Source organism: Coptis chinensis, chromosome 9 (assembly GCF_015680905.1).
Source record: "Coptis chinensis isolate HL-2020 chromosome 9, ASM1568090v1, whole genome shotgun sequence".
NCBI classification, from domain to species: Eukaryota; Viridiplantae; Streptophyta; class Magnoliopsida; order Ranunculales; family Ranunculaceae; genus Coptis; species Coptis chinensis.
The window spans coordinates 58,494,514-58,522,472 of record NC_141464.1 but is presented as its reverse complement, the minus strand read 5'-3'; the positions used below and the strand labels follow the sequence as shown (position 1 = coordinate 58,522,472).

The 27,959-nt window shown below is 36.0% G+C and overlaps 2 protein-coding genes, 1 long non-coding RNA gene and 1 pseudogene across 7 annotated transcripts; 1 reads left to right on the top strand and 3 right to left on the bottom strand.

The window, feature by feature from the left end:
• Positions 1–1,180, bottom strand: LOC147476970 (sesquiterpene synthase-like). The gene is made up of 2 exons (XM_086584317.1): positions 817–1,180; positions 1–393 (listed from the first exon to the last, which is right to left on the bottom strand). The coding sequence occupies exons 1-2, from the start codon at positions 1,063–1,065 to the stop codon at positions 97–99; spliced, it is 546 nt and encodes a 181-aa protein (XP_086440443.1). The 5' UTR covers positions 1,066–1,180; the 3' UTR covers positions 1–96.
• A 508-nt stretch (positions 1,181–1,688) lies between these two features.
• On the bottom strand, positions 1,689–2,988 carry LOC147476969 ((+)-delta-cadinene synthase isozyme XC14-like). Its single transcript, XM_086585882.1, has 3 exons — positions 2,680–2,988; positions 2,191–2,563; positions 1,689–1,821 (listed from the first exon to the last, which is right to left on the bottom strand). The coding sequence occupies exons 2-3, from the start codon at positions 2,493–2,495 to the stop codon at positions 1,689–1,691; spliced, it is 438 nt and encodes a 145-aa protein (XP_086442008.1). The 5' UTR covers positions 2,496–2,563; positions 2,680–2,988.
• Positions 2,989–3,472: 484 nt separating this feature from the next.
• On the bottom strand, positions 3,473–10,543 carry LOC147476968 (uncharacterized). Of its 4 annotated transcripts, none has more exons than XR_015208121.1 (7): positions 10,374–10,543; positions 9,026–9,158; positions 7,624–7,693; positions 6,474–6,619; positions 4,223–4,315; positions 4,017–4,128; positions 3,473–3,899 (listed from the first exon to the last, which is right to left on the bottom strand). It is a non-coding gene; the product is annotated as an uncharacterized LOC147476968 (long non-coding RNA). The 4 variants fall into 4 exon arrangements; XR_015208120.1 differs by having other exon boundaries at positions 3,474–3,899; positions 4,256–4,315; XR_015208122.1 differs by lacking the exons at positions 3,473–3,899; positions 4,017–4,128; positions 4,223–4,315; positions 6,474–6,619 and adding an exon at positions 7,527–7,544 and having other exon boundaries at positions 10,374–10,542.
• A 4,847-nt stretch (positions 10,544–15,390) lies between these two features.
• Positions 15,391–17,525, top strand: LOC147476967 (cytochrome P450 76A2-like; annotated as a pseudogene). Its single transcript, XR_015208432.1, has 2 exons — positions 15,391–16,647; positions 16,750–17,525. The product of XR_015208432.1 is annotated as a cytochrome P450 76A2-like (transcript).
• The last annotated feature ends 10,434 nt before the right edge of the window (positions 17,526–27,959 follow it).

The following is a 27,959-nucleotide window of genomic DNA, read 5'->3' as shown; positions in this document are numbered from 1 at the left end:
TTCAAATGTGTATTATTGCTAAATTTTAATACTGGAAAATGACATGATCACAGACTTGAATCAAATTTAGCGAAACACCGTTGTATAACATAAAAATCAAATGGGGATAGGATTAATGAGCACTGAAGCTACTACTTCTTCCATGCGACCTTTTGGGTTTGTGTAATTATCCACTCCGTTTTCGTAAAACAAAACTCCAATTCTCGTAAAATTATAAACAGTTGTGAAGAGAGGCATAGGGACATGGTTCGGCCTTCGACATTCTTTGTTCATGTCCTTCCATAAGCTTGCTGCCATCTTGTGAAGCTTTTCAATTGCCTCGGACTGTGAAACTCCATGATCCTTCATATAGCAAGTCAAGCTTGAAAGAGTAATTCCTCTATGTTCTTCCACCTAAACACAAAAATTGACAAAATTAGTTAGACAGAGAAATTTGTATTGAAAAAAAAATGGTAACGTAAGAAGTCTCCGGCGAATTATCAGACACTGCACACCCTTAATTGATTACATCTAGAAAAATAACAAATTATTATTATTATTATTATTATTATTTTATCATATACTCATCATGTATTGCCAAATTTGTTAAATGTAATTTCAGCCAATGTAGTAAGTTTGATTCAACTAAAATAAAAGAAATGTACAAAAGGTTGTTTTAACGGTCTAGCAAAGATTATCGGGAAAAAAAAACGGTCTAGCAATAGAAGTATAAGACCTAGAAGTATAAGACCGAGAATGACCCTGAAGAAGAGACTGAAAGAAAAATTAGACTTGACCAATTTCAAGTAACTAAACATGTTTCATAAAATTTCATACCTTATGCGTCCCAATGTCGTCTAGTAATCGGACAATGGTATAAGCATTTTCAAAAATCTTGGGCATACTGTCAATCCACTCATAAACCTCCTTGACACGTAGTTCACCCATGTACAAAACTGCAACAGTTAAGAATACATTGATGCCTGCCGTTGTTGTTGAAAGTGGTAGCCAATTTTCCAAAGTTGGTACATCTCCAGAGAAAATCACCTTCGCTTCTTCCATAAGAACTTCTATCCAACCTTTCATCTATAACATGGCATTGAATAACAATCCCCTGCCTTTTATTTTTCACAACAAATTGCAATAGCGATTAGCAGAATGTAATTAGTATAATACCTCTTTTATTACGTAAGGTGAGCCATTGAATCCTCCTCTTCTAATTGCATCTACTTCTATTTCACTTAGAAGTTAGAACGTTAGCTATTTCAAGGAAAATTATTTTTAGGTCCTCCCGTAAGTCTTTCACTCCTTCGACACTCCACCTGGAATTTAAGTTCATCATTTCATCAACTAGTAAAAATGTGCATTGTGCATCAGTGTGTGTACATTGTACCTATACTTTTATGTAATTTTCGATATTGTATTAATATTCTTAATATAATGTCAAAATCTGAATTACTTTAATTTGTAATAAATTTGTTTAATGAAAATTTAATTGAATTACATTTGCTTAAATTGATTAACAAATTGAAAATTTGCCACGACGACATACTAGCTAATGCTTTTACGTACGCTTAAAACCCTTAATAAATTACATTCATGATTGGAAATTGTACGAACCTTGTAAAGGCATTAGTAAGTGGTTGAAGTTCCTTGAGATCTGCGTATACATCATATGCGGAGTCTGTCTGCTACGTCCATCACAATGATTAATTTGGCCAAATGTATTCTAGCTTAAGAATATTTTGGCTCACAAAAAAATATTCATCATCATACCCTTCCACCACTCGATCTCTAATCTCAAAAGGCACCTTTGACTTCAAGTCCAAATCTTGCCACCACCTGCAATTTGTAGTATTTCATAATTTAGCACTTCCATTTTTTTTCATTTATTTGTTAATTTGCACTTTCTTTGATTTTAATGGAGTTTTGCATTAGAATAAATACATCCTGTGCCGCTCCACGGATTGATTTATTTAAGTTAGATGCCTTTGATGATTATATAATCGATCCCTCTAAATAATTTTTTTTCATAAATTAGGGATGGTTAAATTCTTCTTAGTTCACCATCAAAAAAAAAATTCTTCTTAGCAGGTTAAATTCTTCTTTTTCCAACTCCTATATATCTCATGAGATTTCCTAGATAAATTCCCCTTGTGTAATCAAAGTATCCTAAGTTAGCTGTACATAGAAAATAACAAAAAGAATTACCTCTTGACTTCAGTTATCTCCTTCTTATGAATCAATTGTACCATATTATAGTCAAGCTTTGCAAGTGTTAATAGTGATTCATTATGAGATTCATCTTTTTCGTAAATACTGATTTGGTTTCTTGATTCTAGCCTTTTGAATCCCTTTTGTAGTGGTGTTTCTAAGGCATGTTTCACTTGTGATGCTAGAGGTGCGCTTAGACGGGTTACAATAGAGGCAAGATGATTGGTTGTGAAGAACAAGGCCTCGTCCATTATATCTTCTCCATTGAAGCTTAAATAGCATGCCTCATATAGATTTAGCATTCCTTGCACATCTTTGGTTGAGTCTGCACGAAATTCACCTTTCTCATCTTTGAACTTGTTGAAGACATCTGTTTTATTTCAACGTATATATTCAAACTTCATTAACTCTTAGAACAGACTTTGAAGAGTAGACGCAATAAGTAGAACATAAATAGTACGTGCAAAGAAATGTACAAGTTTTTACCAGTTGAGACATAATAACCAGCTTGTCGCAATACACGAAACCGAAGAGCAGTATTATAGAGATTTGCACGATCGCTATTGACATTTTGACCAAAAAAAAAAAAAATTTATCATAGATCCGTTGTAATGCATCTTCAATCTCAGTTTCGAAATGATATGCAATACAGAGCCGTTGGATTTTATCAATCAAATCAAGTTCTTGATAGGGATCATTAGCGGCTAAAGATAGTATGTTCTTCACTTGTTTCTTCAACTCTTTAATCATCTCCTTGCTAGGAGTATGATCGTGCTCCTGCATCAGTTCAAATTTGAATACCCTTATTTTATGCTGAAGCAGGACCACACAAACAAATCTTCTAATTTAAGGCACACATACAAGGTACCCTTGCCGGAATGGGGCCCATCCGTAGTTGGGCCTCACTTTACAGTTGGGTTTTATACTTCTACTAGCAAATGTGCACGCCCTATGGGCCTGGCGTCACATTGATTCAGTACTATACCAGTTGTTCTTCCAAGATTTTGTCCGATAAAAGACCTTCAACTTTAACATAGGTAAGCAAAATACTGTAGATCCAAAATGAAAATTATCAAAATTTAATTTGCAAAAACAATAAGGGTAGAAAAATGTTAACAATATACATACATAAATCTAAATTTCAACAAAAAAAATTCTCACATGTTACTCGTATAGTGCTAGAAATCATGAAACATGAGGGATCTCATAAATGTTGTGTATAATTGCACAAATATATATGTACCAACTTACAAATATCTTGTATAGTGCCATGCGTGTGTCAACCAAACTCGTGCACACAAATTTCAAGTGGAAATCACAGTTACAATGTGATGAATAATTGTCAACAATCATCAACATGTTAAGGGACGAAATTAAATAAAACTTGAAACCATGCACTCATATACTCCAGCTGGTAGTTAGCTTAATGCATGTTTAGGACTATATCACATGAGATGGGGCTCAAGATATTTGAAATAAAAGTTCAAAATTGGTCTCCATGCCCAGAGTATATCATTTTGCTTCAGTTCATTTGCTTGGTGATGCCGAGTGAATTTCCTTTTTAACACACTTGATATTCAGGCATTTGACTCTTATATCACCCACTTCTAGCTGAAAGAGCTCCGTTTTGCTACTGCAGTGGACTGCCTTTTTTATAAATCCAGTTTCTCAAACAACTCTTTGAGCATTATTATTCACCACAACAGCTACAAATGGAGTTAAAATCAAATACTAACAATTAAATCACACAATGCAAATCAATTAAATGATAGGAAATACACGAATGCATATAATTGAAATGGAAAATACCATTTTTTACTGACCTTTTCGACAACTACATCCTAGTCCATCTGCAATTGAGCTTCCTCAAGGGCCTTGTGTGCAACATCCAAAACTAAATGTATCTTTTTATTTAAAACAATCCCAAATACGAACCTAGAGAAAATACCAAAGAAAACACAACATTTTTTTAATTTTTCCTTCTTTACATTATTAGTCAAAAACACCACATAAAAGTTTGCAGTAGTACGTGAAAGATAGAATGTAACCCAGCAAAACATACACTTTCCTCTCCCATCCCACAAAACACTCTGACCTGGTCGTAGAGCTCGTCTACATAAGCCTGCAAGACAAACTTTTAAAATCTACCTAGAAACATTTAAATAAGCTTCGAATCAATTGCTAAACGTAATAAATGCAGGGACAACCCTTTACCCTTTACAAAGTTTAAATTTAAGTTGTTGCACTCAGCTAGATGTAAAGTAATTTAGTAAAAACTTGGTGCCTCGCATAAGTTTCACTTCGACATCTGAACGGTGTAGAAAAAGAAACTGAAGTGCAGGAGAAATACCCCTTTTACTTATCCGGATAACATATACTATCCAGCATCTCTAGCATCAATTAGTTGAAAGCGAAGGGGATATACATCATCAGTGAAAGTCTTTTTAAGATTTCCCTGGGAAATCAGTTTTCTAGGTATTGCAGATCCACCTTTATACTTGCAAGCAATGTAATGAGTACTATCACACTCAGCAAACTACGTAAGTTTTTTTTTTTTTTTTTTCCCCTGCTACAAACAAACTATGTAAGTTAAGAAGTAAGAAGTGCAAATGAAATAGTGAGTGTTAACCAAATAATAAACCAATTTCACATAACAAACTTTAAAAGAGTCAACCTATATCAAAACATCAAGACCGTAATAATTTTTTTTTTCCTTCTAAGGTCAAACCTAAACTTATAGATACGTTATATCAGTAAGGCACCCCCTAATCGACGCACTTACATAACCACATGTGCATGAGGATACACACACAATAAGCCTTACTAAAGATACATTATCACGGAAAATCAATGCAAGTAAGAATAAATGAAAAAACAAACAAAAAATTTCACCTTATCTCTAATAAAGCAAATATCAAGCAAAAAAAGAAGAAGACTTAATATAAACAGTACCTTGTACTGTACTTCGATCTCCATGATTTTGTGCCAATTATTTGAGCCTATTATGCGTCAATTCAAACTACATACACTATTCATACCAGTATACCACCATCATGTTTGTTCGATACAAACCAAATAAGAAAGCTACATTGTGATTAATGTATTATTTGCTTCTTAATAGAAGTATGCATTCACAGGTAAAAAGTTTGCATATAATATCTTAAAAATAGCATAGCAAGTTGTGTACCATACATTATATTTCCAGTCCAAAGTGTGCTTGAACCATGGACCGGATATAGGACCAGCGGTAGACCAGTCCAGTGGTTGTCCAAATAAACACTTTTGGATCATTCGGTCTTCTAATCCGTCAAAGTTCAGAACAGGTCCAGGGCCCATCCGGGTGGCCCAAATTCATGGATCCAATCCATTCGGATGATTCTGATCCAATAATCCAATCCGGGGAAGCAAAAAATCCTAGTGCAATCCGATAAAATCTTGCACAAGGATAGAATGAAATCTTGGGGAATGATCTTATTTTAGATAGGATCATACTATGATTCATCAAGGAAGGCAATCTCCGAGAATCCCTTTCTTGGCCGCCAAGGCAGGGGATTGCTATATATACGGAGGCTTCTGCAGCCTCCAGAACTAAGTTTTAAGAGACTTGATCCCGGATTCTTCACTGGGTACGTAGGCAACCAGAACGTTGGTGCAGTCTCTCTTCCTCAAAAATCACAATCCCCATCTCTTTCGAGCTTTCAGAAACACCATCACATTGAGAGCGTCGGGTTAACTTTTTGCCCCGACACAAGTCATGCATGAACGTGGACCCACTACACCAAATTCTGATAGGAGAGACGTGATTGGTGCTTATTTTATGCTGAGAAAGTTATCTATGATTAATCTATCAGATATTTTAGAGATGCATAAGGTGAAGGATGACGGCGCGAGATACTGCTTGCTATTAGTTAAAGAGCCAAAGCACATACCGGGGGGAAATTAATGTTAAGCTAGCAGCCCTTGAATGTGCCGAACTTGGATATACATTTGCATTGCTGAAAAGATTTTAGGACCTTTCGCATGGGATATTCTCCAATCACTTTGGTGAATCTTGATGCATACCGTGATCATTATTTGATATATTCATGTGATCACTATACTGTAGTTTTCTTGTGTTCTTTATCGATATAAAATTTCTAAAATTTATAAGGTTCAAATTCTCTAACCAGATTGATCACGTCATGAGTACAATTTAGTATGCCACTTCAAAATTATAGGAAATGAATATAAGGATTGGGAATAAAAAGATATACGAAAAGATATGGGGATGTGAAATTCACCTCTCAATTGCTGTGAGGATATGGAGTCATTCATTTCTCAGAGCATCTCCCACTTCCACTCAAAATATAACAAAGTAACGGGCATTTCTCTTGACATGGCTCTACATTTTTATACATCTTGTAACGTAATTTCTTCTGCGCTTCACCTGTTCAACAAAATATTCAATCTCGGCCTCTTAATTAACAGTCTTGAACAATAATTAAGAACATTGTGTAAAATAACTCATTAAATTCATATAAGTCAGACACTAATCCATTGCCTTTTCTTCGTCAAAAACCAACTTTGAAGAACGATGGTGTGTTGGAAAGCTAATGATCTTGATAATTAACTTCAAGGTACCTCTTTGTGGTTTAGCTCCTTAGCATTTTCTCGGTCCATCAAAAGATTGCCACTCCTGAATTCCAGAGTCTTGATTGATTTCTTATTTACGATATGGTCTTATACCGTTTTCAAGAGAAATACTTCTTCGCCACAGATCACAGATTTAAAATATACAATCAAATCGGAGAGGTGGCGGAGAGAAAGGGTGGGTGAGTTTGAAGCTTGAAGAGAGCGAAAATGGGGAGACTGAGAGAGAAGAAAAATCGAGAATTGTTGGGAAGTTTTGTTAAGTGAACGAAATGACCAAAATGCCTCTACGTCCACACACATTCACTATTCACTCGACTCCTCGTTTTTCTATATATACAAGCATATTGCTATGGATCTGAGGCAAAAGCAGCACGCCAATATGTGGTTACACGTGTAGAGATGTGCCAAACAACGTAACAAATACTGGTGGCACGATAAAATGGGATGAAAATAAGTAGAACTATGTAAATGTTTTCCAAGGCACAATGACATGTCAATTAGATGGGAACTGGCATAACAGAGATTCCAAATGTGTGTATGCACCAAATAATGGCCAGAACTATGAGGGGCTACCCCAGTCGCACTCGGATAAGATTAAAAGAAAAATCCATATACTACAAACTTACAAGGCCTAAAGGGGTAGGGAAAAAGAAGCATTTTCTTCACCCTAGCACTTCCTTACGTTAAATCCTAGATCCGCCCCAAGTGTACAGAAGCCTCTAGTCGGAGAAAGAAAGTTTTCTAACCAAACAGGCACTGAAAGAAAATGGTTCCAAGCACGCAAGCAATAGGACAAACCTGAGAAGGATTGTCGAACAATATTTGGACGTCGATGTTGGGCAAGAGCAAGTACAATAGCATCCTCAACCTGGGAAACAGAAGTTCAAAAAGATAAGTTTCCAAATCGGTTTTCCACAAAATGAAAAGTACAAATGTATGTAATAGTGTTACATATGGCAACAAAATTTCAGCACAACAACAAGAATCCTTTCGATGAGGTTTTATGTAGTCTGAATGAGATCAAGGAAATGAGGCATTCCACAAGGCTTAACGTCATTTTATTTTATTTTTTATTTTTGATTCATAAAATATACTATACTGATATAATCCAGGAAATTACATCCACACTCAACTCAAGAACTAACAAATATTAGCTCCCTTAACCACACAACACTTAACCCCATACACCAATACATATATAGTCATATAGACTCAATAAGATGAATAGACTAAGAGGCGAAAATGCAAAAAACAGAAGAGAGAGAATCCCAAGAACCACCACCATATTTGCACTCTCTCAAAACAGAATGACACCCTCCTACATCGCCACCCACCCCCACCCCACCCATGACCTTTTTCACCGCCACTCCACAAATAATCATCATCTCCCAAAACCCCCTTCCCTTCATCAGCAGTCTGAGTACCCCAAATGTAGCACTACATCCTTCTTTTCATCTTCACAATACTCGCTACATAAACACTCCATCCAACATTGCCTCTTCACATTCATATACTTAAAAACCTTTGGCACCTTCTGTCCACTGCCCTTTTTAGCTTCCTTCCCATTCCCACAGTCCATATCATCAACTATCTTCAAGATTCTACCTTTGCTAGCCTCCACATTTGACCCCCCAAGGCTTAAACGCCAATAGAAAAAGATGATATAAACTTCACTTCTTTTTCCTTTCATTCTTTTTTGTGTTAATTGAATTTCAAACGGGAATAGTGTAGCTTTGTTTGTGTCTTCATTTGGTTCCAACTTGGACAGAGATAAGTATTATAAATTTATAATCTAATATGGTCACATATACTATATAGATTTCTGAGGCTCTTAGGGTAACGGAATAGATTGATTGACAATTCCAAGAATCAACAAATTTGTCACACAGTTTAAGAGTTGTTATCATTTAGTTTGGCATACTTTCCTATAGTCACTACAATCAGACAATCAGTCTTTCCTCTTTGAAATTTTCCAAATCTTCTTTTTTTTCTTTCTCTTTTCCTAATTCTTATGCAATTAATTTTTATGAAAGATGTCTTCAGTATTCTTTCACAACAATAAGGATACATTGGGGCAAATAAAACCATAAGGATGTCCAATAAGACATACGCGTACTCATAGGAAATTTACTAATTTAGAATGATAAAACTCAATGTAAAAAAAATAACATAACTGCATATGTGGGGAAAACTAAATAACCTTCAAAGATGCCAGTTCCCTCAAGCCCATTTCAACAGAAAGAATACTGAAATTATTGATGAAAGTTGTATCAAGAAATTTGAGCCGGAGTAGTCAAACGAAATCCTCTACTATCATCCCCTTCCTTTTACACCTAAAAAACATAAAAACAAATTGACATCAGTCGAGGTACACATCTAAACACCTTGATACACGCTCCACTTAGCTAGTATAGCTAGTATAAGAAGACTTTAAGTTGTCAGTAAGTTTTCTTTGTGGAACTCTTTTGCTACCTTCTGTTTCACTGTCAATGTTGAGTCTTGTACTTAAAAGCAGCTAAGCGAAAAAGTACTATTTCTAATACAGGTAGACAAAACTGCGAAAGCAATACCTATCTACTACGAACAACAGAGTGAAATTGACTATGAAGTAATGAACCAGTTCTGGATGATGCAGAAATGGAGCTAAATACAACAACATAGGCGCATTCGACTGAGGTACACATGTAAACACCTTGATACATGTTCCACTTAGCTAGTATAGCTAGTATAAGAAGACTTTAAGTTGTCAATAAGTTTTCTTTGTGGAACTCTTTTGCTACCTTCTGTTTCACTGTCAATGTTGAGTCTTGTACTTAAAAACAGCTAAGTGAAAGAGTACTGTTTCTAATACAGGTAGACAAAACCGTGAAAGCCATACCTGTCTACTACGAACAACAGAGTGAAATTGACTATGAAGTAATGAACCAGTTCTGGATGATGCAGAAATGGAGCTAAATACAACAACATAGGTGCATTTGGACATTCCAAATGTTTGCCACAAACCATATTTACTGGTTACTGTTGGCATACAATGTCTGTGTTAATTGCTAAGCATTCAAAACTTGTGTGAAAAATATTATTGTCCACAATTGTCATGTCAAGCTTAATCTGCAAGCATTGACCTCCTGATTCCAGTTTCTAGTGAAATCCTCTTAAGGGTAACAAATATGGATAACCTACCAAACTAGTGTCCTCCGAACTCCAACAATCTGGATGTTCATAAATTAATTCACTTCGCAAAGCACGCTAGTGACCCATTTTAGTTCATGGCAAAAGTGATGTCTAACAAAATCAAACATACTTATAAGAGAATTGAAGGTTTCTATAGAGTTCCAGTGACTCAAGATGCATCAGTAACCCGTATAGAGTGATTTGAAGTTCAAGTGTATGGAAAAACAAAAATGAGCAAACCACTTGAATTCCTGTTTTTTTAATTCGAAACCCAATTTTAGAAAATACATGTTGTAAGCAATAGACAAACCAAAATTTCAAAAACTAACAAAGTTAATGCTTGTTTAAAAACAATTAATCAAGATTTGAAGTCTAACCTTGTTTTTTTTTTATGCTTCTTCTGTAAAGAAGACCTAGACAGAGGGAGAGAGCAAGAAAACTCGACGGAGCTAAACCATGAGCTTCAATTTCGATAGCCAGAGAGCGCGGGAGATCCGCTTAAGATATCACATAATCTTTTCTTTATCTAAATTGATATGGAAGGTGTGGGGTTCTCTGTAAGGATATGAAGGGATAAAAATGGAGGGATATGGAGGGAGGGATAAGAACGAACACGATAATTAAAATTGGAAGGATAAAGAGGGAAAGAAAACCGGCGTGGAGGCTCGAGGCCCTGAGAAGCAGTGCTCTGATTGGATGAAAAGCCCGGACGGACAGCCGAGAGGCTTCGATGGCTAAAATGGACAGGTGTTAAAATCACTCTTTCGGCTAATTGAGCGGTGGAAGGCTAGCTCACCCACGCCTCTATGTGGTGGCGGCTAAAAGCGTGGGCTTAATAGCTTGGGCAGGCCGCTTTAAAGGTGTTTAGATATGCATGCAGCGTCCACCAAAAATGTCGAGCAATGTCGGCACCATTTAGTCATTTACTCAGTGGGGATTTAAAATTGGGTTAACTAGTATTACCCCCCTACTAGATGAGCCAATTAGGATAACTAGATGGAGAAATTAGGGTCTCTCCCCCTGAGTACACACAAAAAAAAATTGTCCGTGTTTTTTTTTGTGTGTACTCAGGGGGGAGACCCTAATTTCTCCATCTAGTTGAGGTAAATCCTAATTGGCTCATCTAAGTAGGGGGTAATACTAAAAGATCCTTTAAAATTTTAAAAACTGATTCACCGTAAATTATGTCCACACATGCAGCCAATAGGATTATAGCAAATACAACTTTTTAGATTATATTCGCCTACTTCTCTACACTATATGATAGCCGGGTTTGTAGGAACCACACTTCTCAACCGAATAGTGTATTTCTAATCTCTCAATTTTAAAATTTTAGAACCACCTCCCTACGTTTATTTAAATTATATCTCTCCTATTTATTAATTACAATTGGCTCCCTAATCTCTATTAAAATTGAACCACCTCTTTCTTCAATAATTTTAGGATAGTCTTCTTAATTTAAAAGCTAAATTTTATGTATAGGAATTGTATATTTTCCCCATTTTTAGAAAATTGTTTCTCTTTTCTTAGTGAGATTCACAAAAAATTGTTTCTCTTTAGTTTTTTTAATAATTTTCATTTTAGTTCTTTACAACTTGGCAACTGATGCGTAGCACAGGACACATGCTAGCATGACATATGTAACTATGTGAGTCTTTGTTTTACTTATAAGTTATGACGGCATTGATTTTGGACCTTATTGTGAAGTGTTACAACTTACAAACTGACAGTGACGAGTGACGAGCGACGACACGCTCATACATGTAGATGTTCTAAAGTTATCACTTACCGAATCCGGAGGAGAAACTAAGAAGTAATTATCCCACAAACTAGGATAGAAATAAGAAGTACCAGGTTGCCGAATAATGTCATCCTTTTTGGCATCTAAAGGTAAACAAGCTTCATCTGAATTTGTTAGAGATGCACATTTGAAGCGAGGAATGAACGATTTTGTTGAAAACCTAAGAAAGGAATTCTCAAGAGAAGGTTCACATTTTGTTGAGAGGTGAGACATTAAGCAAAATTTCGCAGTAGCCATATTTCCTTCTACTTCGATATGCTTTTCTTTTATAAAAAAAGATATATATGAAACTAAGGTTGTACAACCCTTGCTAGGAATTGGCGCTTTTATAGAAAAACAAAATCCATCTGTTAGTTTACAAATGAGAAGAGTAGTGATAGATGAAAAAAGAGAAAAGATAGCGTTATGGTTTGGTAAACACATGATATGGCTTTCCATCTGTTCACCACCACCGAAGTGGCATGTCAAAACGGATCGGATCTCAACCCTGCCTCAAAATTGATTTGATTAAGCCCTCAAATATTGGACTTCACATATTTAGGCTCGGCTGGTTTGCGAGATTTTAAAAGAGAGATTAGGGCCTAAGGCTAAGTCAAAACACCAAATATGAAATATGATGGGTCAAAACGCTAACCCGCCAACGCTATCAATATAAGTGTACCTATATATACCGTCAGTTTTAACGATATAGCATATGGTGTGCACACTAGTACGAGTGGCGGCCAGAAAAAATCTAAGTTACACACCTCACTGTGTGGCGCCTAGAATTTTGATTCCACATTTCCACCCACCACTTACAGTAGCGGCTAGAACAATGTGTCCCTACCAAAGTTATTTTGAAAAAAATTAGTCTGTAGAATTACTTTTCTATCCTACATTTTTATATTTTGTACATTGGTTCTATTTTAGTTGTATTTCTATAATTTTATTTTACGGTTGATTTGTCCTAATTTATATTTTAAAATTAAATTCATTCCGATTTGCAACAATTTAATTATTGAAATAAATTTTTTATTCAAAATAAGAAAACAACTTACACTAAATATAAAAAGGGGAAAATTAAAGCATAATACACACAACAAGTTAAAATGAAATACATTAAAAATGCATCAAATACGTACGAAACATTTAAAATAGTTAATCAAATTAATCAATCGTTTTCTTCACCGTATTCTTCAAAGTGCAAATTTCTTAAAGTAGTTCGTGCATTGCGAAGAGCTTTGATCTTTCAAGATATGTTTCTACCATTCTTTTCCTTGAGGTGTCATATTCAAGATATTTGTGCTCATGATCTCATTTTCCCAAAACAATGTCTCACGCAATTCCTTTTTTTTCATGCAAATTTAACCCTTGAAGGATTAGATGCTTCACTTTCATATATAGAATTTTTTTCCATGCACGGTCAGTCGTTGCCTCAATGGCCTCCATTGCCCATTGAGATTGTTGCGTTAATTTTTTGAGAGAAGATTCGTTTTGACTTTCAATTCTTTTATTTTGTTTTGATTTGTCTCTTCCATAATTCAGCCTTTTTGATTAACTAGGTCCTTGCATTTTAGAATCAAGTGTTGTCGGGCCCCATGCCATCTTGGACGTAATGGAGCTGGAGACGCGCTGTGAAAATTAGTTTGAGAGAAACCAGGTGTAGTTGGAACTAAATGACGAGCCCATTTTTCGTAGACTTTCAAAATAAACCACGCATGATCAAATTTGAAGGGTTTATTATCTGAAGACATGTGACATACAACTTCCTTGCTTGCTCCATCTGTAAAAGAAAAAAAAAAATAGTTTGAGTTTAATCAATTCTAGCTAAATAATATATATATATATATACTTACAATGTCCATTTCGTTAGTTCCTGATTTGTTCATATCCTCGGCTTAATTCAAATATCCACGAAATAAAGTAACAACTTTATTTATTAGTTGCCAATGACTTGTAACACTTTTCATAGTTCGTGTCTCTGTAAAGCCCCGCATCATCCTCTGATTAATTATCAAATTGTTCTTTACTTTTATCCCACAACATGTTGCCTTATTGATTTGTTCCAGTAATTGGATCGATCAATTAAATTATCCGATCCAACCATATATATATATATATATATATATATATATATATATATATATATATATATATATATATATATATATATATATATATATATGTTTGGCATACTTATGTGTCTTCATCAATGCTAAAGGATGTTCCCCTACTTGACATTGCTATTAAAATACAATGGTAATGTATTATGTGAAAAAAAAATATAAAGATATATAGAAAAATGTATTATTGATGTTTGCGGGAATGAGAGAGATGAAGACAGACTTTTTATAACTGGAAATTAAGTTGATAAAATTGACTTATTTGATTTCATTTCTTTCTTGTGGTTATCGAGACAGCCTTTATATATAGACTATACACAATTTATTAGACTATACACTATTTATTGGTCAAGTGTATTATTTATTGGGGTCTATATGCTATTTATTGTATTTTAACCATCAATTATATCTCTTGTTTGGCTTTCTTATTGGATTAATCATACATATTTGTAAGTTATGTTTTATGACTTTACAGGTGAAAAAGATAGTTTTGCAAAATATTAGAGTTAAAAGAGCAATTTAGAGCATTAAGAATAACATGGGAGCTCATGGATAATTATGAAGAAAGCCCCATTTTAAGGTTATGAAAAGATATGACTTGGATATGTATTAAAGCTTATTTGGAAACCCAAGGCAAAAAAACCTATTACTTGGATCAAAACTCGCAAAAGAAAGAGCAAAATATGAAGCAAAAAGGGAAAATAGACCCATGTGTCTGGGGACGTATGGAAATACATTGTCATGTGCGTCCAGATGCATGTAACCGACCTACAACCTCACCTCTTTAATATTTTTAGAAACGGAAGTTGGAATTGAAAGGAGGTCAATATGTAATAGGAAATTAAAGCCTATGTTTGAGATGTTTCTAAAACTCATTGTAACCCCAAAAAGCACCTCAGTGCCAAAAAATCCTTGTAATAGTACCATGAGCTTAAGTATCAAAATATCAAAATATCAAAATATCTACACAAAAAATCTTTGTGATGGAATGAAGTTCAAATTCCAGCACTACGCATGCATAGTAATACCATATTCCGCCTATCAACATCAAAATCACAAAAACCATGAAGTTCATAATCAGTCATCTATGTACAAGAAGTCATCGATGTGCATTCATTTTCTGCGTAAACAAACAACAATTAACAAAAATTTAGAATTTGTAAGAACTCATGTCATCTAAATAACATGAAATGACTTTTAAAAGTTTATAACACGCATTGGATTAAAAGTTTGTGGGCATGGCCCTTCGGGTGATTGACGGCGAGTTCGAGATAAAGTTTGAATACTAGTGATTCTTGGTGGGTAGTGGATAGTGTTCGGCTCGGTTTTATGTGTTAAAACCTCACCAAAGTGGAGAATGTTGTTTTGGCTGTTTCGGTACTGTTTGTGTGAAGAAGAGAGGACGCGTGCGCGCTCAAATATGCCTAGCCCAAGGCACGCACGTGCTCTAGCCTCTACACACTAGGTTCTGAGATTTTGCCAGTAAATCGAGATTGTGTTTTCTATTCTGAAATTTCGGCCCACTATAAAAAGAAGAGTTTGGGTTTTGACCTAACTAACAATTTCTAAGTGAGATTGTTGAGAGGAACTAACAACTTCTTTGTGAGGTTGTTGAGGCTAACTCTTTTTTTTGTGAGATAGTTGAGAACAATTTCTTTGTGAGGTTGTTGTGGCTAAAACAGCCAAAACAACAAAAACAACAAAAGTGTGAGAGACACATGGGTACTGACTACTGCAACTCACCCTTTGGAGAATCTATATATGATGGAAATGTATAGATTTCACAAGGGAAAATTAGCAGTGCTGTGTCCTCACTCCTTAGTACAATGGCGTGGACATTGGCTTTCACATTCTGTTCAGGCATATGCTTAGCAAGTGCTCTGCTTTTCCTAGCAAAGATTATGAAAATAGTCGGTGCAAATAAACTGCCTCCAGGGCCTCCAAGATGGCCAATATTAGGCAACATTCTGGATTTGGCTGCAATACCGGTACCACACCAGTCCTTAGCCAACCTTAGTAGTTAGTAACAAATATGGTCCGGTTATATGGCTAGAATTAGGTTCAGTAAAGACCATGGTGGTTTCATCAGCTGAAGCAGCAAGGGAAATGTTTAAGAACAATGACCTCGCTTTTGCTAGTCACACCACCAACGAGGCCTTAAGAGTGGACGCCTTTGACAAAGGCTCCATGACTATGGGACCTTATGGACCATACTGGCGCATTGCTCGACGTATCTGCACCACTGAACTCTTCACTAATAATCGAGTCAGCCAGACTGAACATTTACGTGCAAAATGTGTGGATAATATGATAAGGTGGATATGGGCTGAAGCTCAGGAGAAAGGTGGTATTGTAGAAATTGCTCGATTCGTTTCCCTCATGAATTTTAATGTCATTGGCAATATCGCCCTCTCTAAAGACATTGTGGATCCCAAATCTAGAGAAGGAATTGAGTTCCTAACTTCTGTTAGTAGAGTTCTAGAATATGTTGTGGAGCCAAATCTGGCTGATTTCTTTCCCTTCGTGCGATGGCTTGATCCACAGAATATGAAAAGGAGAATGAAACCAGACATGAAAGTTGCACTAGACTTTGCTTTCGGTTTTGTTAAAGAACGACTTCAAGACCGACAGAAGGGTAAAACAAACATAAAAAGGGACTTCCTGGATGCTGTGCTGGATTTCCAAGGCAATAAGAAAGATGGTGAACCATCAAATCTATCAAGCAAACAAATCAGTACAATTATAGTGGTGAGTAATATTATGTCCATTCATAAGTGTCGTCGTTCAGATGTCCATTTCCATTTTATATGGAATTGATGTATGCCTTTGACTTTTCCCTGAATGGTGCAGGAACTTTTTACTGCAGGAGTAGATACAACCACCTCCACCATCAACAATGAAAAGAGCTCAAGCTGAACTAGATCAAGTAGTTGGTCCAAACAGAAAAGTTGAAGAAAGTGACATAGGAAAGCTACCATATTTGCAGTCTGTGGTGAAGGAAACACTAAGGTTGTATCCTTCAATACCTTTACTACCTCGTAAGGCCATCAACGATACCCAATTCATGGAGTATTTAATACCTAAGGATACACAGATTTTGGTGAACGTTTGGGCAATACGAAGAGACCCTAATTCCTGGGATGATCCGTCGTCCTTCAAGCCAGAGCGCTTCTTAAGCTCTGATATTGATTTTAAGGGGCAAGCTAGATTTTAAATTTATTCCGTTTGGAGCAGGACGCCGGATGTGCATGGGCATAACAATTGCGGAACGCATGCTCCCCCTTGCGATAGGTACATTAATTCATTGTTTTGAATGGAGTCTTATAAATGGTATTGCACCAGAAAATATGGACATGAGAGAGAAGTTGGGTATCACATTGCGAAAGACCAGTCCATTGAAAGCAGTCGTGTGCAAGAAATTGCACGCAAGTATCCCAATACATGAAACAGAAACTGGTCCTAATTAGTATTTTTCCTAATTGGATATATGAAACTGCGTGCAAGTTCTGGGTTTAAAGTTCTGTTGCTTGAGATTAAGCTGTAATCCTTAGGCTTAGGCCTCTAATTCTATATCAAATATTCCTAATTTTGCTTAAAAATAATTGATTTCATCCTTTTTATCTTAATCATGCCATATAGGTATATATTGTACATCATTATTAGTAAGAAATTCTATATAAAAATTCTCATACTAGTTAACATTTCTACAGATTCTGTCAGACTGGTTGCCCCTAGATTTCCCTTAGAAGATCCAATGTGTGATTAACTATACCCAATCGAGAGAAGGGAAGTGATTGCAACATATTGTAAATGGTAGAGAAGACTGTGTGTTCCCAAATTCATTCATAAGCTTCCTTGCCGTATGCGGCTTGATACTATGTAGGGCTTTGAGTAAAGCCTATAAATCTAGCTTCATTCCTTGCAATTCATATATGACAAATGATGTATCCCAATTCATCTAGCAACTCCTGACTTGGGGGTTGATCTTATGTTGAAGATTTTCCTTCATTAAACTTCTTTAGAACCATAACTTGTCGTGATGGAGATGCCCATTTACCGCGCTATATGATATGTACTATACCCTTAAGTGCACAGAGTTGTTTCCACATAATAGAAGCTCTCTGTTTTTTTTTTTGCTAAAGGGTAATTGTATTGAATATTGATAGCAAAAGGAAAATTACATTTACATCATGTGAGAGCCTTGAGTAGGTCTCTCCAACTTACAAACACCTTAAGAAATAAATCGAAAATAGGTAGAGTGTGAGTTCTCTACAAGACTACAAGCATCTGTCCATTTTGTAGTGGTGCTCATCTCTTGGTACACAAGTCTACACCGAAGTTGGCTTCTCTCCATGTGCTTGTGAAGAAGATATTAGCTTTGTCTTTAATCCTGTCTTTTTTTTTTTTTGCAAGCAAAATGTGAATATTATATATAATAATAAGGTTACAAAATAGGGGTTGAGCACCACCCAGGCTGGATTAAGTTCCCACTTTGAATCCAAAATAAAATATTCCATGAAGGTGATAAACCTTCATTCTAAATTCTAAACCCTGTGTGTTTCCAGTAAGAGTAATTCATTTATATCTTGCTGGCATGTTTCTAGCCCTGGGTGGATGAGGAGTCGGATCGACAACTTTCCCCTTTGGCTTACTTCCTCTCCTCTTCTGAGTTTGCCATGGTTCATCACCATCCTCTGAGTTATCTTTGTCATCCTCTGAGTTATCTCCGTCATCGCCATCCTGTCCCAATCAGCTTTGTCTTTAACCCTGTCCCAATCAGCTTTTACCTTCTGTTGAACTAGGTTGCTCTGAAAAGATTTGAATGCTGCCGATGAATCTGACTCCATTCATATACTTGGCCATCCCAGTTCAATTGACTTTTTTACTCCTTCAATTATGGCCTTCGATTCAGCCACATAGTTAGTAGTTATTCCCAAACCACAGATATGTGTACCCATGACTTCACCTGTGTGTATTCTGAAAACATTCCCCCATCCTACTGGTCCTGGATTGCCTCCTGCACATCCATCAGTATTTGATCTGGAGGCAATGTGGTGGTGGAGTAGTCCAGTAGCACTCCATGATCTTTGGTGCTCTTCGAAGCTTGTCCCGCAGTCCCAGAGCATGTCTGATAGAAGCTCTCTGTCTAACAAAGCTTTAAGAAAAGTTGTAGTAGTTGGGCATCATCTAGCTTTCATCTGTTTTCCCCAGAAAGATGTACGTGTCATCAAGGACTCCCAAATTTATTTTCCTGGAAAAAAGAGCCTATTTTGATTTAGAAGATTTTAATTCCTATGCCTTCAGTTGATCTGGCTGTGTATACAAAATCCACGTTTAGTTGGTTGGTGTCCTAGTCCCATGAAAAAGCTTGCTCTTCTGATTAGAAAATTGTCATGATCGATCTATTAATTCCCCGCCTAGATGCTTCACAAGTATCTAATCGCAGTTGTTTAGTTCATTGACTATTTGAGTTCACACTTCCCAAATATCAACAAGTCATTGTACAGTAATATAGCCTCTCTATATTCATTGCTTATATTAACTAATCAGCTAATTAGTGAAAGAGTTTCACTGCACATAATAAATTATATATGGAGATAGGATAAGGGATATGATCACCTTGACACAATTCTCTTGAAGGAAGGAAGGAAGATTAATCCATGAACAACACCATTAAGTAGAAAAGAGGAGGACTTTTGTAATATTGAACAAAAGTTCTTGAATCCATTACACACGACCACTTAAGCCAAGACCGCAGCAGAAAGAATGATAACCCTCGGCCAAAGGTGAGCTAGTGTCTAGATTGATCTTATTCCCTTATATGAATTTGCTCCCTCATTTGTGCCGATTGCAGAATAGTTTAAAAACCACTGATATGCATAAATTAAGAGTCTTACGAGACTGAGGTAGCAGCTCTCAGCTCAAAACTGGAAAGTCACAAGACAAGTAAACACTGCGATAAAAATTGACAACATGCTCTGTTCAAACATCTCATTCTGTCTTTCCAAACAACCAAGACAAGGTCGGGTAGAGTTTTAATAGATTTGTTTTGCATTCCTAACCAATCTATTAGGAACTTCTAATTATTGGTTCTGTTTTTTTTGGATATATCGGTCCATTATAGAACATTTCTATATAGAATGTAGATGCCAAAGATTCCTATACCGACTATACGAACAGATACGTGTTCTTAAATTTTAAGAATACCTCTCCGTAAGAATTAAATTCACCAATACCAGTGCGAAAGTATCACATGACGTTCCTCAAATTAGCACTACTGTTCGGTTTTTATGAATTATGAGGGAGTGTTGGGGACAAAAATACCAATCGATCTCCACTACTAAGATAACTTGTACTTGGACCAACTACCATCTCCAGACAAAATTCTAAACTTTCACTAGCATGCCCAACTCTCTAAACAACTATCACAAACAAATAATAATAATATAAGGAAAATCAAACATACCACAACACAAGATGTAACGTGGTTCGGCCAATGATGTCTACTTCCATAAGTTTTAAGATTACAATCACTCCTCTCAAGTCTCTCCACCTTACTAGATCACTCCTCTATCCTTACAAGATTTTCTCTTTGCAAGGATTCTCTCTCAATTTTGACTGCTCTCAAAATTGGGTTTTAATTCGTGACTTAGGTTTTCCAAAACCTTACTTCTAGTTTTTATAATAACCCACAATTTCGCTGTTACTGTAGAAATAGAAGTCTGCAATTTTAGGTATGGGCGCGGGCGTGCTCTCGGCAATGCCAATTCGAGCGCGTGCCCTCAAAAGTCTAGTAACATTGTTTCGCGAGAGGCTGGAAAAAAACTATCTTCTTTTTCATGGCAAGGGCGCGGGCGCTCTTTGGGCAAAGCCAGTCTGAACGCGCGCGCGCTCAGACTTCTTCACACGAACAGTACTACTTTCTCTCCTTCATCCTCATCAAAGTTTGCAATTTTAGGTATGGGTGCGAACGTGCTCTCGGCAAGGCCAATTCGAGCACGCGCCCTCAAAAGTCCAGTAACATTGTTTCGCGAGAGGCTGAAAAAAAAACTATCTTCTTTTTCATGGCAAGGGCGTGGGTGCGCCTTGGGCAAGGCCAATTTGAGCGCGTGCGCGCTCAAACTTCTTCACACGAATAATATTGCTTTTTCTCCTTCATCCTCATCCTTATGTAAGGGATAACTCCAACAATCTCCCCCTCCCGAACAGTGAGGGTGGATACCTCCATGCATTCCCAAATCAATAGGAGGAGTGTGCTACATTCCGGCGGTAGCACAACGAACATCAAACTTACTTTTCGGTAAGACTTTGGTCATCATATCCTTCCCGTTCTTGTTGGTATGGATCTTCTCAATACTCAAACGCTTGTCTTCGAAAACTTCTCGAATCTAATGATAACGCACTACACGTATGTGCTTAGATCTAGAATGAAAACTCGGGTTCTTGCTCAAATGGATGGCGCTCTGACTGTCACATAGAACTACAAACTGTTTCTGTTTTAGGCCTAGTTCATCGAAGAACCTCTTCATCCATAGCATCTCTTTGCAGCACTCAGTGGCTGCAATATATTCAGCTTCTGTAGTGGAGAAGGCAACACACTTTTGCAACTCAGATTGCCAAAAAACTGCTCCCCCTACAAAAGTAAACAGATAACCGGAGGTAAACTTCATAGAGTCAACATCATCTGCCATGTCTGCATCAGTGTAGCCTTCAAGCAAGGTCTTACTTCCACCAAAACACAAACACACTTTGGAAGTGCCCTTGAGATATCTCAATATCTACTTAACACCTTCGCAATGCTCTTTACCCAGATTTGACAGAAATCGGCTTACAACACCAACGGCGAAAGCAATATCTGGTCTTGTACATACCATTGCATACATCAAGCTGCCCACTGCGAATGTATAAGAAATCTTTTTCATTTGACTCTGCTCATGCTCACCCTTTGGACCCATATCTTTGGTCACCTCTCTCAATTAGTAGAGTACACCATAATTAACATGGACATTTAAATTGGACCAGTTTTTTTTCTACCACTAAATACCCTTGATAAAATATTCAAATAAATTATTCAATCCCTTTAAGAAGGACTACTTCGTAATTTCAAAATTTACTACCATTTATACCCTTAAGATGATATTAAGGACGTATGTGTAAATTCAAGTCAGAAATCAACTACACGCTACTATTCAATTATTCGCGACTAACGCCACGATTTATGAGCAGTAATTAAAGTTTTAATTATGGTAATTAATTAGGCACGCTTTCTCTCTTCAACTTCTCACGGCTCTCTCTCTTCACTCTCTCCAAGAGACAAAACGACCTCCTCTTTTGTGAAAACCTACGACCTTTGGTTCCCCTTCCATTCTCTCTCCCCGACCTCTCAGTTCTCAACTGTCAAACTCATTCTCAGTATCTCATATCTCTCTTTTGTAACTCATCTCAACCCATCGCTGGAAGGTATGTTCTCAAGTAAGTAATCTCCCCTTCTGTGTTTTGTTTCAGCAACACAATCAAATCTATAATGATTAAGCTATTCTTCATCGAATTCAAGATGAGAAATCTTTTGTTGTAAGAATTCTTGAAGAAATTGAAAACGTCCAGGTATGAAATGTCAAATGCTTTATTATGGGTGTAATTCGTGTTCTCCCTCCTTTTTTTGGGAAAAAACTTACCCATATAGATGGAATACACTTCATTGTGTGAAGGTGTTCAAAAGGACATAGAATCACCGAAATAATGCACTGGCAGGTATAAATATGCTCCCACCATTGAGAAAGCAATGCATCATATTCATTGCATGTTGTTTGGGTTAAATGGTACTGCGTAGTTTGTTATTTGATGTTTCAGTATGTAAATATTCTCTGCAAATCAAATGTATTGTAGGGGTTCTGATTAATTGGTCCCGATCAATCAACTGTTGATGAGCGTACATAATTTAGGGTCTGATGATAGGAATACTTGAGGAATATATATACTTTTCGAATGGTTATATTGTTTTAGAAATCATAAATAATTAGTTTTAGAAATACATTAAACAATTATGAATTTATATGATTTATTAGTTATGAATTTATACATTCCTTCTTTTAAATACAAAACATTAAACTAATATGGATTTTTGGTGTATTTAAAATACATAATCTTCCGCCGGGGCATTGGGATTGATTGCACAACCGATTAATTTTTCATGGAGAAAGTGGATGTGATAGTCTCGCATTTATGTGCGTGGCTTCTTAGAATAACAAGGTAAGTTGTTTGTTTTGTACATGGAAACACCAATTATTCTCACATCAATTGTGACTTTTAGTTTCCATTAATCAAACATGATAAGTTTACTTTTGCTTTTGTTCGATATTTTGCTTCCAGGCTGCAGTACATTTTTTCCAGAAAGTCACATCAAAGGCCCCAAAACGATCCAAAGAAAATTGATGAAATAAAACCCGAAGGAGAGGAGACAGATCTATATGTGGAACAAATTTGACTAGAAAATATGGAACACAGGTATTCATTTGGGCCTCAGTGGCTGATTTATGCAAGGTGTTGATAATTTGATATAAATTTTCTGTGATTTCATAGACTACTAAATTCGCATAAGGGCACATATATGTCACCCCAAAAGTATTTACTGTCATATACTCATATGTATGATGCATGATGTGGCAAAAATCCATCTTTTAGGAATGCATGTTAGACACTCTATGTACCCTGTGTTTTAAAAAAAATTAAAAAGCTTTTTCTGAATTCCTATTTCAAGTTTCCCCTTTCAATGTATGTGCTCGAAGTTCAAATTTCTTGGAACCTCAACCAGGGTCTTGCCAGGTGACCCGCTGGCCAAGTTCTATTACTTTCTGTTGCTTGGAAATAAACTGCAATATAATTTGTGTATTAGGTTTATCAAGGTCAGTGTGTTGGACACTCTGTAGTAGTGTTTAGTACATGCATTTCTTTCATTGTTTATCCGAGTCAACTGTTTAGGTATAAAATTTAAATGGATACCTAAGCTTGCAAGTGAAACAGAAAAGTTCTATTGTCACGCCTGACTGTGTCGAGTCAAATAAGTTAATCCTATTTCACCGATTCAATTATCAACATGAATATCAGAGTTGGTGTAGGTAAATAAGTTTATGAGGATAATAAGTCATGCAAACAGTCATCCTTTAACAGTTTGAGGTCATTCCATTTGCTGTTATATGGGGCCTCTGGCTGGTGAGGAACAGGAGAGACTTTAAAGGCAAAGCTTAGTCTATGGAGTAGACCATTATTTCGGTCAATGATATGAGGGGAGCTGAGGTGTACCCCGATTGCGAGCTCTATAAGCTGTTGATTGTTAGTATGTAGTGTGGAGTTTCTCTTATGTTTTAGAATATATTCTCCCATAACTTTCTTTCGATTGGGTTAGATGTATCATAAATATCTTAGAAATAAAAAGATAAATGTGTACCATTGCATCGATTATATTATACGTACACGTCTATGTTTAATATGTATGTATGTATGTTTTAATAATGCACAGTCCAATAATCATGTCTCTTTAGATTTACCCAATTTGATGCTAATGCTAGCGTCAAACTATTGGACATGATGGTCAATTATATGGACCATGGCATGATAGCAGTACCCTTAAGACTTATTACCCATCACCAACCCATCCTAGTGAGGCATATAATCCATTTCTAATGCTGCTCATAAGCCATCTTTGCTTAAAATTAAGTTACATATACCACACTTATTCATGGTTACTGCAAAGTGGGTGAGCTAAAATAGGCTTTTGATCTTCACAACTATATGATTCATATGGGATTGACCCCTAATGTTGTCACATACACTACACTGCCCGATGGTCTTTGTAAGCGTGGCGGGAGTTGGAAACTGCAAACAATATTCTTCATGAGATGTGTGGGAAGGATCTAGAGTTGAATGTTGTTATGTGCCGCTCACTTATCATTGGTCTTTGCAAGTCAGGAAATATATGGCATACAGTTAAGATCATGGAGGATATGGAGACAACTAGGCTTCGCCCTGATAGTACTCTTCTTTGCGACTCCTCTTTCAATTTCCAGCAGGATTCCTCACTGGCAACTAGCAACCAGGTTTGCATCATCTTCTTTAAACCAATTGATGCAATAGATAACAGTCCTACCATACATAATTAGAGAACGAGAGTTTAGAAAGAGGTTTATAATTTCTAATGAGTTTTTTGTTGACTCTGTAAGCGTAAGTTTGTTAATTATGATTTTTTATTTTTAGATATGTTGTGAGTTCATAAACAACAACGTTTTAATTACCAAAGGCAATTTTGCTATCACAAAGATTGTTTTTCTGATTGTCTATCCCCAATTTTCCTTTAATCATCGGATATGGTTCTAATTGCATGATTTTGGATATTTATAGTTCTTCAAAGGTATACTACTACAACCGTGTTGAGTAACTTCCACATTTTTTGGGCAAACTTCGGGTTCGCAGTACTCTCTCTGCAGTGGACATGGGTGGCACTATCGCATAGTATATATGGGGTGTTGTTGCTTGCAATGTACAAGTAAGTTAATTGGTCCTTTAATATGCTGGTTCTTGGGTTATAAATTGTATTTGAATTGTTGTACATTGTTGAAACTTGATGATTGTCAAATTTATGTAGTATCTATATTTCAATTTGATTTGCGTAATTTTGTCATGTTCATGTCCTTCTAACTACGATATAAGCTTAGGTTTTTTCTTCTCAAAACTGTTTATCAATTTGGGTTCTTATAATTATTTTATGTTAGTCATTATAACTTGAGTTGGCCATCATTTTATTTCTACATAAGTAAGAAGAGAAACTTGACAGAAAAAACAAATGACATGAAAACAAACAACAAGAGATCTTAAAATAGAATTTCTAAGTGTCATATGGAAAGGGTTTTTGATTGCGTGTGGATGGTAGTGTTGTAGTCGACACAAAACTAGCTAAAGCTTTTTTGTTATTGTTTTGGTCATTATATTCAATTTTTTATTGTTTCATTACATAGATTGCATAATAGAGTAGATTGTTGATTTGTTGTACATTAGTTTTTTTGCCTTTGGATTTAATTGTTGGTTCTCTATACTTAGTTCCATTTTGTTACATGTATACAAGCTGAACAAGTTACTTTGGGATGCCTTGGTAAGATGTATGCAAATAGACAAAATGAAGTGTCACTCCTACCATCGCTCTGCTTTATGTAAATGTTTTGTTTGTTTGTAGCTTATTACTTTTTTTAACATCAATATAAGTATATATTAATATAAGTACTACTTTGCTATGATTAATGATATGTCCTCTTAATCTCTATTTCAATGAGTATAACAAACGGGTTCGTGGTCTTCCAGCGGTGTTCTAAAAGATTTGGTTAAGACTTTCAAACATTTAGCTAAGCTAATCTAAATGTACACAACAAGAGAAAAATCCATAAGGAAGATTTCTTAAATGGTTAGCATATCCATCAAGGTTCTAACATAAAAAGGTCTAACACTTTGATTATTGGAATGTTTCTTTAGCTGATGAGGGTTTTTTTTTACCTCATTTGAAAGTTTTAATTTGTAGGTCATCTAAAGCTTTCCTCTATAACTACTTCTTCTTCCTATTGTATTAATTAATCAAGTTTCAGAACAAGTCAGTTATTTTTATTTTTTTAGTTGATGATTATTAAAATTATTTGATTAGCTTACGATTTGGGTAATTGCTTGAAGATGAATTTGAATTTTTGGGTACTTCGTTTGCCAAGTTGAGATCAATCTATAATGTCCATTAGCCCTACCTTATAACTTTCGTGTGAATAAATCTGGGTGCTAAGTTAGTTATACAATTTATCAAGTTTGAGAGCTTGAAGGGTTCAACCTAGAGGTTGATAGATTACAGAACAAGAGCTATACAAATTGAAAGGTACTTGCTCGGTATTACATTTTTTTTAATGCTTCTGGCTTTCATCATTTTTACTTAATTGTAAAAGGATTGGTTGGTTTCTTTTTGTTATTTGAAGGTAGAACGTACTGTTGTTAATTCCTCTTACAAATTTCAGCAAGGGGACTGAGGGTAATTAATTAAGCCGCCTAGCTAAGGAATGTTTCTTTCCTGCACATTTTAAGCCTCTGCTTTGGGATTTGAACTGTTCGGAATTTTTCTAATGTGGTTACAACACAGTGGACATCAGACAATTGTGGCATGTCAAAGTCATGTCTCTATTGAGCCGAATTACGATGGACCTATAAAATTGTGAAACGTATGTTGTGCATGAAGATTACTATTTCTTTTTAATCCTTAGCATGAATCTTGATGTACTGAAAACGTTGTTATGATCTATCTGATTGATCTCATCAACTACTTCATACAAATTCCAGATCAATTTTCCTTGGTAGCTGAGAATTTTACCTTTTTGGTTCAACTTCTCATGCCCTAAATCGTGTGCTCTTTCTGTGTAGTGGGGCACTATGGGGCAAGAATGTTTCTAGACAATCACTAGCAGCTATTACCGTGGAACTCACGGTATCATTGTAAGCAGTCTTATCCTTGATATTGATCGCTACACAAGCGAAAATGTGAATAAGCTTTTTGATGGAAACAAGTTTGACCTTACAACAAATAAAATCGTGTCATATGAGACAACCAAGGTAAAACCCTACTACTCTTCTGATTTATTTTGTGGGATAAACCAGCATCGTATTATTAAAGGAGGGGAAAGGGGGAGGGGGTGGATGCGACACTGGCCTAAATATAAATATTTTTTATCGTTAATACTTTTACCATATTATTAAGGTAAAGGTTCTATGTGTGGAGTGTTTGAAGAAATTAATGTTATTCTAAGAGCTTTTTTTATTTTGCTTCATGGGCTTATATATATTTCTAGCTCTAGCTAAAATTGTTTGTGTTTTTTTTTCCTATTTGGCTTCAATAATATATTCTAGTTGGACTAAATGGTGAATTGGTAATTACCTTTAAGGCTATAATGTCAAGAAGTGAGATTGAGGTATGTCCTCTGCTCATGGTCCTTATCCCGAGTGATATATTGTGAAGGCGTAATGAGAGACGATATTGTCTAAGTGGT